Raw genomic sequence first — 13,905 nt, 5'->3', positions numbered from 1 at the left:
CTTTGTTTGAAATAGTTTCTTTTGATGTTAGTCAACTCCCATGGGTTCGACCTCGTACTTACATGAACATTATATTCCGAAACGATTCGTGCACTTGTGAGTTTAAATATTAAAACACCATCTTTTGGGTTCAACACCTACAAATGAATTTCTCCAGTCTATTTATAGACTGGTTTACAGAATATCTCCCCTCACATTTCGAGAAGTTATTATCCAAATTTCCAATAAATACAATTAAATGTGTTTAAATATATAATACCCCTTGACATTCGGGATTTATTAACATATTGCAACAAATCCCCCAAATATAGGGATTTTCAAATAATAATCGTATTCACACTAGATTATCGACCTCGAACATGGCTCACATACCTTCGAGTTCGACTAATCATCATGAGCTCGCTACCTCGGTTTGTCTCAGTCTTAACAAGTAACTTTATTTAGATCGTCCTCTCCGAGCTCACAATGCCTAAGCTTGAACCTCCTTGTCTGATTGTAGCTTCGAGCTTGACTTGTAACCTCGAAACACCTTTGAGACCGCATAGTTCCGAGCTCACCAATTCCGACGTCGTCGTTTTAATACTGAGCGAGACTGTCAAACTTAATTCTCATTAATGCTGATCACATGACGAAATTGCTTATTTCGAGTTTACACTTTGCGAGCATGACTTTCGAGATCAAAATTTATATTATCGAAATTTGGGTGTAACAAATCTATATATAAATTTTGGCATTATAACAGTATAGTAAAATAATATATTTATAAATAATAGCTAAATAATTGAACTGAAAGGCTCGGGAAAGAGCTTACTTAAAAGATCTTCGTAGGCTAGCGCTACAGACAAAACTTCACCTGGATCTTAGAGATTTAAAACTTTAAAAGAGTGCTAAGAAAATTTTAATGCAGAGTGAGACAAAGAAAATGAGGTTTTGTAATTCAAAATGAATTTTGGAATAGTCTATTTGTAGGAAAACCTTGGGTTACTATAGTGCATAGTAAAATAATAAAATATCCAAAATATCAAGCATAGTAATTTGCTAAAGTCATCATTGCACAAGCTCATTGTATCACTACTACATCAACATGTGAGACCCATGGGGTGAACCTTGCTGTGGGACCCAAGTGAACCTTACTGTGGGACCTTTGCGGACCCCTCTATGGGACCCACTATGAATAGTGTCATGAATAGTACTTGGTGAATAGTAACCAAAAAAATGAAAACTTCACAATCTTCTTATATTACTTAATTCAACATTTTTTACTCACAAACTTTTCTTGAAATAATTCTCTAACATCCATAAATTAATTATTCTCATGTGCTAGTTATTTCAACAATTTAGAATTGTTAAAATCTCACAATAGAATACTGTTACAACAGCTATATCCCCAACGGTCAGGTTATTGTTTCCAACGGTCAGATCACTATTCACCAACAGTCATAACAGCTATTTTTTGTCCTATAAATACTTGTTCCTTCAACCATTTACTTGCAACAACTTCTTAATCTCTCACCCTTCTAGATAAATTCATCCTCTAATTATGAATTTCTCTTTATTACTCATAACTTTAGTGATTGTTTGCTTGTACTTTGCATCATTCTATGGGTATTATACTAATGAAGTGCCCATAGATATTATAGTTATGTTTTCATTAATTATTCTTCCACTTTACTTAATAGCTCTAGTATTCAATTAATATTGTGTTGTACTCAAAAATATAAATAAAAATATCTTATCTTATTTTTCATTATTGTTATAACACATTTGGAAAGAAGCGAGAGTTACAAAAACTCATTGGGAAAAAAGTACCAAATATTTATGTTATGGTTTGAATTTCATCAAATTTTTTATTAATATTTTTATGTGATATATTATATTAAACATTTTCTTTTAAAATATATGATATTATTTATATAATTAAAATTAATATGAAAACTAAAAAAATAAAACTAAGTTCATGCATTTTTCAATAACTAAGCAAACGTTGCGCTTTGATTTTAAGTAGTATATTTATATATATATATATATGTATGTATATGCAATTATAATATATAATATATATTTCAACTAATTATACATATATAAATAGTTCCATCAAAGAAGTTATAGTAGAGATAAATATTACAACTTAAGAAGTCTTGAGTTTGTCATAATTAAAGTTTTTCATAAATGGTGAATTATATGATTGCATTTCTAAATTGGTCTTATAAAATAGAATGGTTATTATTGTTATTAAATTTCGATTAACATATTTTTATATTAAAAAAATATAACTACATTCAAAATTTTACTTAATTATTATTATTATTATCTTTTTGGTGATACTTTCCTTTATTTTTACAAAGGAAACATAAGAAAATAGAACATTTAGTAGTTTCTAGCAATTTAATTCAACATTACTCATTTCCTCACACTAAGAACTCATGTTTGGAGCAGGCGAGTTGAAGGACAATTAAGGTGTCTGAAATTCAGAAAAAAAAAATGAAGCATGTCAAATACAAACATTTCACTATTATGTTCATTAAAGCGACACAAAATGAGAATCATGATGCATCATCATCAGAAATTACAAACAAAAATTAACCCATTATTTATTAAACTAAAGACATTTTTTTTTACTTTTTTTTTTAAGAAAGTCTAGCCTTTAAAACACTTTAATAGCAAAACTCATTGGGAAAAAAGTACCAAATACTTATCCACAATGTTATGATTTGAATTTCATCAAAAAAATTTATTAATATCTTCATGTTATATATTATATTAAACATTTTCTTTTAAAATATATGGCATTGTTTATATAATTAAAATTAATATAAAAATTAGAAAAGCTAAAAATAAAACTAACTTCATACATTTTTTTTAAATAGCAAACGTGCAAATTCTAACTACAATTTAGAAAAGATAATTAGTCACATGTATAAATCTTATGGTAGTTGGGCAATAATTGTTTTTTTTTTTTTTGAAAGGTAGTTGGACAATAATTTATATTTTTTGATAGGTAGTTTGACAATAATTTTATAGGTAGTTTGACAATAATTTTAATCTAGAATAATCATTCAGCAAAAAAAAAAATTCTTGAATAATCAAGTGGGACAATTGGTCATATAAATAAAAAAAAAAGTGATGGGCCGCAATTTTTTTTTTTAACGCAATAATAAAGAAATCTTCCACAATTATCAATCTGTATGATATTTTTTATGATTATTTATAGTATTGCTTGCCCATATTAATATTCAACTTAGATAATTGTATTTGATCAGCCTTCCAAATTTTTCTTTTTTATTTTTCACATAAAAGTAATGACATTTTTAAATATAACTCAATTTAAAAAAATACAAATATTAAAATTTAAGCCTCAAATATTAAAAAATAGGGTGGAGTGAATTTGAAAGTAGAGCAGTGTTATAATAATATTACAAATGTAGATATTTAATAATTATATTAATATAAATTTAAATGTTATAAAATATTATTATAATAATATATAATACATAATTTTAATTTTTATTGAAATTTTTTTTATTTATATTTAAAAATATTATTATATTATATATATTTTAAAAAAATCATAAATAATATTTCGATTTAATTTTTCATTTATTATATTTCTGTCATTTGTATTTAATATTTTTTATTTATTTAAAATTTATATGATAATAATATAAATTTAATAAATATAATTGAAAAATTCGGATATCAAAGTTTTATAATCCCTAAAAATAAAGACAAAAATATATAATTTTAGTAATTGTCTAGTTCCATTGCTATATTGAACAATGGTGTCCAAATTGATCGGTGTAATTAAGTATTATGTCCTACATATTGTATTTTAACTTAAAATATGTAAAATCTTATATAAAATTGTACTAATAATGACATGTCATGTGAAACGGTATTAAGTGGTGATCTCGTATGTGTCATGTTCATATGATTTAAGTAGTTGGCATTAATTTTCATTTCCCAAAAATAATTATTTATTTGATTTTGAGATTTGTGCTTCACGATTCAAAATATTCTTATCTAGTTGCCAAATCTCATTATTGATTGAGTAGTTGTCATGACCTATTTTTCATTACTTATCACGTGTGTACTATGATTTGGATCATGAACACATCGATCCATGTCTGAATAGGTAAATGATCAAATGTTGTTAAGTACATTTGTTTGCTTTCGCATAGATAGAAAGCAGTAAATTAATATTTCTATATATCAATTCTATGAAGAGAATCCATTATTAATAACTTTAGGTATTTTTATAGTAAAAAAAAGTTAGGTATTTATATTGTAAATATTCCTTCTTAAAATCATATAACATGAGATAATTTTATTTTTATTTTTCATATTTGTTTATTAAATTTGTTGTTCGTGTTTTCACCGAGTGACACGTGGCACAAATTAAGAGGGATTAGGGGTTCCACGTGAGCTGGTAAGGTTCTCTGGAACCTGTTTAAGGCTCCACAGGAATTGAGTCTGATCCATGCCAATGTTCACCACCACCAGAGGAGTACATCCGATAGGCGTTACTTCCTGAGGACCTTACCAAAGAATAATGCTCCAAGTCTCATAGCGAGATAATTTCCTCGCTCCCTGATCACCTCCTCCGAGTTCGCGAGGGCCCCTCGCTGGACCGGGAGAATAGTCGTCAGGTGTCAAGCAAAGAGACCCTGGACCATAGCAGCTTTCTGACATTTGCTGTCACATTGATCGTGGTGTCATTTTCGTACAAGCGACAAAAAGAATGTCCCACAACGCCGCCTGACATGGGAAAATGTGAAACTACCACCCTGACAGTGTCAGAGGCATTTACCCCAACAAAGTAGTAGGCTAGGTCCACTGAGATACGCTGGGACCCACCAACTTATTAAATACAGAATCTTCATTTATGTTATTGTAAAAAAATCTTTATTAAGAGGAATATATAATTGTAATCAGCTCTAATTAATAAACTTAATTGTCTTAGCTGCCTATAAATAGGGCTAGGGCACACTCTGTAAAAGATCTGAATACTAGTTTTCAGATTGAGCACAAACACTGTCTGAAAACCCCCAAAAGAGCTTGAGTTATGCAAGTTCTTAAACATCCTAATACAAGTGACTCGTGGACTATGGTTAATTAATAACACGAACCACTAGTGATGCACACGGGGCGGGGAATTTGTGGGGAGTGCTCCCCCCGTTCCCATTTATATTTTTAATCCTCGTCCCCGCTTATTCCCCGTCGGGGACGGGGCGGGGAATCCCTACGGGGAACCCATTTATTTAAAAAATAAATTTTAAAATAAAAATCGTAAATTATATGTAAATTGAAATATTGCCCAATATTTATTATTTAGAATATTAAATACTATCCTAAATAAATTTTAAAATATTAAAGAAGTTACTACTATACTACAAAAACATATAAAGAAATATATAAAATATTACAAAAATATATAAAAATTTAAATGGGTCCCCGTCGGGGCGGGGAGTGCTATCCCCGTCCCCGCTTCATTTAACATTCGTGGATTAAAAATTAGCCTCGTCCCAGCCCCGTTCCCTATTTAGACGGGAATTCCCGCCCTATTAGGAGCGGGTCCCCGTGGGGTTCCATCCCCATGAGAAAAATATGCATCCCTACTAACCACGTAAAATATGTGTTAATTTTTCTTATCTTCTTCAACTTTTTTCTATTATTTTAGTTGTTGGTAAAAGAGCCAGTCAACAAAATTAATTTTATATTTCTCTCCATCTTTAATTTTGTTTATTCGCCTATTGCAAATGGGGTGGCCCGTGAACTTGCTCTTTCTGATATTAGATCTTAGATGAGCATCATTAGACTGGCTCTTGTCCTCATTTGTTATTTTGGCCAATAAGAGTTGATCTTTTTTGATAATGCATGTATCTTTTCTCAAAAAAAAAAATTTAAATAAACACAGTGTTTTTTTTAGCCCCAAGTCACATGCACTTTCTTTTAATCCCAAAAGTGAAAGAAAAAAAAAAAAGGACGGTACCTCACACTTTAGTCCAACACTTTCTTTTAGAAATTTATTAGGAAATAAAATTGGTTTGATACAAAGGGATATTCAATCAATCTATATAAAGGGCACAAACCTTGAGCAAATATTTATCATAACAAACTCAAGCTTAAGTTAAGAAGAGTTACTTGATATATCTGCATTGGCTGCCATGGGAGAAGCAATAATCGATCCCGGTTACATCCAAGAGGAAGAGCACAGACCAAAGCTGGTGACTCCTCACGAGTACCTCAACGACGAAGAAATCCCCGTCATTGACCTCTCCATCGACGAGGACATTGTGGCCCGAATTGGAGGGGCCGCGGAAAAATGGGGATTTTTCCAGGTCATAAATCATGGAGTGTCGAATGAACTGATCGCGAAGATTGAAGAATTGGCCTTCCAATTCTTCAATCTTCCGGAGGAGGAGAAGAAGAAAGTGAAGCGAGACGAGGTCAACCCCGCCGGGTTCCATGACTATCCTCATACTAAGAATGTGAGGGACTGGAAACAAGTGTTCAACTTCTTTTTGCAAGAGGAGACTTTGTGGCCAACTTCATACGAGGATGGTAATAACGAGGTCATGGTTCTCACCAACCAGTGGCCTGATTACCCTCCTCAACTTAGGTATATATATATATATTTATATGAGAGTCATACTTCATTCTATCCTACCGACGAATTATATATATTTTTTGATATTTGTGTTTTGCAGACAAGTGTGCCAAGAGTATGGTCGAGAAATGAACAAGCTGGCTTTCAGATTGTTGGGACTTATTGCAAAAAGTTTAGGGTTGGGTGAGAAGAGATTTGATGAGTTGTTTAAAGAGCAGATGAGCCTGGTGAGATTCAATTACTACCCTCCATGTCCTGTCCCTGACTTGGCCTTGGGAGTTGGTCGCCATAAGGACTCTGTTGCCATAACCATTCTTGGCCAGGATTCTGTGGGAGGACTCCAAGTTAGGAGAAAGTCCGACCAGGAGTGGATCCCTGTTAAACCCATTCCTTATGCCTTCATTATCAATATTGGTGATCTTATTCAGGTATATATATATATATAAATATATATTTAATTTCTTCAACTCCCTAATAAATATATATATATATATACTACCTACGTTTTACAGTTATATTTTGCACTAGGTCATTGTTTAAAAAATTCAGACAGCTGATCAAAAATTGTATTCAACCGATCAAAAAAGTTAGACAATTGGTATAATTTTTGGACCGACATCATTTTGCAAAAAAAAAAAAAAAAAGAGAAATCAAAATTAAGTCAAATTTAAGTGTATAAGAACTGGTAGCATGCAAAGACAAATTATATTTTTTTGCATTCTATAAATATATATTAAAAATTTATAGATTAAATTAATATCAAATATTAACCATATACTTTACACTATACATATATACTCATATTGGGGACCCCTAAGTAATAATATTCCTTGTCTTAATGTAAATTTGTCAAACACTATATTAGTATTTTATTCACATCATTATCTTTTAAAATATTTTAAATAGTATAAAGAATTAGGTCTCTAAAAGGTTTCCTTTCAACTTATTTTTTTCTTTTAAACACAAATATATAAGAATATATTTCATAAGGATTATCATTTCAAACGTTATGATTGACACTGAACATTATTTACTAGGAGAAAATAAAGGGTGTGATGCCCCCAATGAATTCTTTTTAAAGAAAATATTTAATATTACTTTTATAATTTAATTCTTTTTATATAAATTTTGATATATATTATGCATTATCTCCTCTAAATTTTATAATTTACTACTCTTTTTTTTTGTGCGTGTATATTTTGATATTTATGTACCTTCCTAATATGTTTTTAAATTTTCGCTCACGATAAACAAATTTCTGGGTCCATCATTGAACTACAGGTTTGGAGCAACGGCAAGATCGAGAGCGTGGAGCACAGGGCAGTAGTGAACACGGAGAAGGCGAGGTTTTCGCTTCCATTCTTCTTCGCCCCGGGACAAGACCTAATGGTGAAGCCCTTGGAAGAATTACTGAATGGGGAGCCCCCAAAATACAAGACCTATAACTGGGGCAAATTTTTTGCTAATAGAAACCATGGCGACTTTAAGAAAAGGGATATCGAGAACATCCAAATTACTCATTTTACCCTACAAGATAAATAAATATTGGGTAAGGTAAGAGAAAAATATTATTAGTTAATTCAACAAATTTAAGCTTCTTTTTTTTTTTTTATAATAATACCTTATATTAAGACTTTGTTTGCTTATTTTTCAGGAGTACTAGTACTATATAAGTATGTAGTTCATGAGTGTGGTGATCTAGACCGATGGAGAGCTAGGGCATAGAAGTTTCGGACTGGACCATCAAAGTTTTATTCAATAAGACTCGTGGATTTTCTTAATAAAGATGCACTTTTAATTTTTATTATTGTATGATCATTATGCATATATATATTTATATATATATATGCTAATTGGTATAATAAATATCCCAAGTGTGTGATTGTAATATATATATATATAAATGTATTCAATTTATGCATTATCTATATATGTTTAATATATATATATTGGTGTCTTCATAATTGTTTGGATGGGTTAAATTATTGTCTCTTCATGAACTTTACTATTCTTGTTGAATTTCTACGCAAATTTGATTTATTTATTTTTAGAAAAAATATTTTTATAAAATAAGCAAATAATATCATATGTTAATACTAAGGTATAAATGAGCCACCAAAATTAAAAAAAAAAAGTCCTTTCTAAAAGAAAACTTAGTCATATTAATTACACGTCAAATTACAAAAATATATAAAATAAATAATATATTTTTACATGAGTAATCATAATTGGATCGGAACAGGATCTTCTCATGTATGTGTAATATCGTGTGTTAACACTATATTTACGACCTTAGAATTTATTGTTTGATAGTGTTTTGTTGTTTATTTTACTTAATTGAAGTGTGTTTTTGTAAATTTGAAAGTCATTGGAGCAAGCAAAGAAATGCAAAAAGAATGAGGAAGAAATAATAGATTTAATGCAAAATTTTGTGTTCGATTAGGGAACCTTAATGAACTTGGAAAATGAAATTTTGTATTGGCCTTGAATAGAACGACAGATTTATGATCACATCGTATTCTTTGAGCTTTACATAAGATAGGAATATACTTATGTGGCATGCATAACCATTTTGAGAACATGTGTGCTTAATGAGTTTTATTTTAATTTGATTATCATAGGAATATAGACGGTGGACTAGTTCTAAATATTTGATAAAAAATTTACTCTATAATTTGAAAGAATATAAAATAATATTTATATATTTATTTTTAACCAAAAAAAGAGTCCTAGTTATTTTTAAATGAGATATGTCATTTCCTTTGTCTTGATATATAAATAATTAATGCTAATAATTGAAAATAAAATAAAATGATATGTTAGGTGGGACATATTGGAAATAAGAAAATTTAAAACCAATACCGAAAAAATAGACAGTGTTAATATTTTTTAAAACAGGTTTAAATATTTTCGGGTTGACCTTTCTAACATAAAAGGAACATGACAACGAATTATTTAAAAATTACATACTTATTTGTATTATATGATTATTTTTACATATAATAATTAGAAGCCCTCTCCCGTTGTCGTGCCTGAGTCCACCCCGGACTCTCCGCCTCCATCGTGTCCTGCCAAGAAGCCCAAGTTCGTGCCTCCACCTGCACCTACGGGCCCGTCTTCCTCTCGGTCCTCCAATGGCAAGGCTTCTGCCTCCTCATCCTCTAGAGGTACAATCTTTCTAAATGACACCTGTAAAAAACGGTTCACTGAATCTATTATTGTTGCCTGAACGATTGTTGGATTACTCGGAGTTTACATCTTTGGGCTTGTATGACCTTATTGAGTTTCATGGGTTGAAAGAGTCTGTGTCTGCTCTGCGTGTGCCCTGTTCATCTTTGGTCCATAAATTTTATTCTAACCTCTCTGCTGATGTTATTGATCCGGTTCATGAAAATTTTGGGAAAGTATTTTTGTGTGGCAATTGAATCCCATTTTCTCCATCAGTTATTGCAGAATGTTTACACCTGCCCCTGATTGCTGAGCCTTCCTTCTCTACTGAGTTTAATCCGGACATGGATGAGGTTGCTTGCACTCTCACTGGCAACCCTTCTTCGACTTGGCCCACTTCCAATGCGGTTCTTGCTGCTGAACTGTCCCCTCTCTACCGCATTCTGCACTTGGTTGCTCTATTCAATTGGCAGCCCTCTGCTCACAAGTCCACGGTTGGGGTTGCTCTAGCTCGCTTTCTGGCTCGCTTTCTCTTTGCTGTGGGTACTCGCCAGTCTAACAGTTTACCTCACTGTCTGTTTCAGGTTATATTGGAAGCTGCCATGTGGCCTGGGGTCTCTAGGATGTTGCCCCTGGCTTGTTTGATTCAACGCATTGCTCAATGTTTCTCTGTAGTCCCCTCCAAAAGCTTGGACACCCGACTCTCTCTCAAGGCCATCAACTTGGCCTCCACTAGGTCCAAGGCTAAGAAGAAAGGCCCCTCAGTAAAGGATCCTATGGCTGCCTCTTCTTTGGGTGGAAAACCATCCTCATTGAAGTTTCGCTTGTTTGACTGGATTCACTCTCTCAGCACTGAGTTTCGGTCCTTCAAATCTGAGTTCCGATTGGCCCAAGCTCAGAATCAATCATTTCAGTCTGCAGTTCTTAGTCACCTTGGTCTTCCTCCTCTCTCAGTTCCGTCCTCCGCTGCTGATGACTCTTTTGAGGAAGCCCCACCATCTCAGGGGGAGCAAGTTCCTAGTACTACTGCGATTGGTTCCCGGCCTGCTGTCACCCAGTCCGTGCCTCATGCCGCTACCCCTCAGGGGGAGTTTGTTGTGCCGTCGGGCACCCTCAAGCGTCGCAAGAAGAAGAAGCCACCTTCTTCCTCCTAGTAGTTGTGGTTCAACTTTGGCATGCCCTCTGAACATTGAGGGGGAGTTTTGTTGATCCCAAAAGAGAGTGTTTTAATAATTAAACTCGCAAGTGCACGAATCGTTTCGGAATATAATGTTCATGTAAGTACGAGGTCGAACCCATGGGAGTTGACTAACATCAAAAGAAACTATTTCAAACAAAGCAATAATATTCTAACCTAGTTCCAAATATTTGATGAGATTTTGTTTTAGAAAAATAAAAGACAAGTAAAAAAAAGATTTAAGATTAAATAGAAAAATGATTTTCAAATGAGATATGTAAAATAAGATTATTAAGATATTAGAATCCACAAAATGCAAGTTCAATAGTATTTATAAGTATATTAATTCCCAAGTTTTGATATAGTTGAAATAAATCATACTATATATTTTTTTTCAAAATATATTTTCTATTCAAGCACAAGTTACTCTTTAAAAAATGTAGGATTTTTCTTCACTTATATAAGATATAATTTCTAAGCATTAGTTGTGTTACAATCTAATAAAATTACAAAAAATCAAAGAGATTATGTTTAGGCAAAATATAATACTTATGCTCTAAGAATTAGATGTGAACAATTTAATGAAAAACATTTAATAAAAGAATATCATATTTTTGCATAATGAAGAACTAAGTGTAATATGCTCTAACACTCAATAATAGATGAAAAATGCATATCTTTGATAGAAAAATCCATAAACAATGTTACACAAATGGGAAATCAACATACAACAAAAAAATACTAGCTAGTTACATTTTGCTTTATCATCATCTTAATAACCTTTGAAAAAGATTAGAAGCTCATAACTAGATTGAAATAAAAATTACAAAATAACATACTTGATATGCTCTTCAAAAGATGAAAATGGTAAAGAAAAGAGAGAGAAATATGTGTAGAAGATGATGAAAAGATGAAGAAGAAGAGCCCTCCAAATGGTCTTACAAGACTCTATTTATAGGCAAAATATGTAGATTAAACTAATCAAATTAAAATAAATAAATTGATTAATTTAATTGTGTTGGGAAGTGGTAGGATAAAAGAGTAAGTGTAAGAGTATTGGAAAAATGGAATGTTTGGTTGGGTAAAAGATTAGTGAAAAGCTAGGGTAAAAAAAATAAATTAGGAATGTTTATTTAGGTAAGAAAAATAGGGAAAAGTGAATTGATATTTGAGTGAAAAATATTGGTAATGAAAATGTGATTTTTGGGTCTTTTTGGTGGTTGTTTGGTGCTTGGTCTAAGCTGGGCCGAAATGGGCTTGGGGCTGCTTTGATGGAAAGGAAAACTGAGCATGGGATGGGCCTTTGCAGCTGGGACTGGATTGGGCCTGACCGTGGGCTGTGGTTGAAGTTGCTGGATGCTTGGGGTATATGGCTGATGAGGGATTCGGTTGAGGCGTTGATGCTATATGCTGAAGGAAGAGCATATGTGATATGTGCATATGTGCATATATTGATGTGCTGGCATGTGGAGTCAACGTGGCTGGTGGAGTGCTGAATGTGGGCTTATATGCTGAGAAGTTGGCATTTGGTGAGAATGCTATATGCTGAAGGATGGGTGAGCTTGACAGGTGGCGGCATGGAGAGGTTGGGCCTTGTTGATGGGCTTCCTTGTGCCTTGCTGAAGGTGTTTCAAAAATGGCATCTTTCACTTCTTTTTCAGCTTTTTATCATTTTTTTCAAACACGAAAATACAATAAAAATCCCTACAAAATAAACATAAAATAAATCATAATAAAATATTTTCAACTATAAAATAAATCAAGCTCATTCTTTGAAAATATTAATTATAACTTAATTTATATTTAACATTTAAGCTCAATAATACAACATTTTTTTACCACAAATTAAACTACAACATTTCACAATAAAATAACTATAAAAACACACAAAAATATATAAAATCAAAATAAACCCCATAAATTAAAAATTACTTTAAAACTTAATAAATCGATTAAAAACTCAAGAACTAAGCAACAATTAACACATAAAAAGTGGTAAAATAACTCTATTTTGTAGAATTATCAAGTTTCTTTAGATTCTCTTTTGTTATCTAACATTGTCTGTTGTCCTTTTAGCTGAGTTTGAACTATTTTTACTACTTGCTGCTTTTGAATTCTCTTTGTTGGTAGCTGATTGTATGGTGATTTTGTTATTGGTATCCTAATATGACAATTTATCTAAAGTAGTTAGTTGCTTATCAAATATGTCTGCTGTTATTTCTTGTCAGCTTTGTGTGCTAAAAATATAAATCAGTTCACTGTTCATATGCATGCCAAAATGGGAGTTTGTAAGTGTTATTTTTGCCATGTATTGTTTTTCATGTTTAAACATTGTTTCCATGTTATAACACTGAAAGCCCAGTAGCACGTGATTTCTATTTTCAGCACATGTCTTGCTTAGCTGGTTTTCTATTTTTAGCCCTAGCATGTATATTCGTTTGTTTTGTTTTTCCCTTACCTTTTGTGCAGCCAAAAAGTGTCTTCTCCAAGAAACACATTCTGTAAAAGGTCTAGAGCTCTTGATGCTTAATTGTTCATTGCCTATGGCGTTTTGGTGATTCCTCACCATTTTTCTCAAGATTTCTGGTGTAAAACTTGAAGAGATTTCAAGACAAGTCTCAAGGGGAGCTTGAGCAATAGCTGGAGGGCAGCTGGAGGGAGTCCAGCCACGTTCAAAACCAGTGGGAGGCTGGTTGCTTGAAGACTTTCACAAAATAGGGAGTTGTTTGTTGATTATAGATCAAATTAGAAGGGAGTTTTAATTTGAGTTTTTGTTGTTTGTAATTGTAATAACTCTGATTATTTTAGTGAATTTGCTTCACCTCTGGACAAGGTCCCATGGAGTAGGTTGTGAGAAATCATGGCTGAACCATGTAAAAATGATTGTCATTTTTATCTTTTATTGCACTTAATTATGATTCAAATCCGATTTTAATTTGGTAAATTGATTGTG

At 32.0% G+C, this 13,905-nt stretch overlaps 1 protein-coding gene across 2 annotated transcripts; it reads left to right on the top strand.

Moving 5' to 3' along the window:
* The first annotated feature begins 6,093 nt into the window (after positions 1-6,093).
* Positions 6,094-8,531, top strand: LOC133816880 (jasmonate-induced oxygenase 2-like). Of its 2 annotated transcripts, none has more exons than XM_062249203.1 (4): positions 6,094-6,619; positions 6,708-7,035; positions 7,889-8,156; positions 8,262-8,531. In XM_062249203.1, the coding sequence occupies exons 1-3, from the start codon at positions 6,165-6,167 to the stop codon at positions 8,147-8,149; spliced, it is 1,044 nt and encodes a 347-aa protein (XP_062105187.1). In that variant the 5' UTR covers positions 6,094-6,164; the 3' UTR covers positions 8,150-8,156; positions 8,262-8,531. The 2 variants fall into 2 exon arrangements, with proteins under 2 accessions (XP_062105187.1, XP_062105186.1); XM_062249202.1 differs by having other exon boundaries at positions 7,889-8,161.
* The last annotated feature ends 5,374 nt before the right edge of the window (positions 8,532-13,905 follow it).

This window comes from Humulus lupulus, chromosome 2 (assembly GCF_963169125.1).
Source record: "Humulus lupulus chromosome 2, drHumLupu1.1, whole genome shotgun sequence".
Taxonomy (NCBI): Eukaryota; Viridiplantae; Streptophyta; class Magnoliopsida; order Rosales; family Cannabaceae; genus Humulus; species Humulus lupulus.
The sequence above is the reverse complement of the archived record's forward strand: the minus strand, read 5'-3'. Positions and strand labels throughout refer to the sequence as shown.

Bases quoted from the DNA above. Each gene is read 5' to 3' on its own strand.
- LOC133816880 (XM_062249203.1), top strand. From the start codon at position 6,165: ATGGGAGAAGCAATAATCGATCCCGGTTACATCCAAGAGGAAGAGCAC. The intron at 6,620-6,707 runs GTATATATATAT...TGTGTTTTGCAG, and splicing joins GATTACCCTCCTCAACTTAG to ACAAGTGTGCCAAGAGTATG. The intron at 7,036-7,888 runs GTATATATATAT...ATTGAACTACAG, and splicing joins ATATTGGTGATCTTATTCAG to GTTTGGAGCAACGGCAAGAT.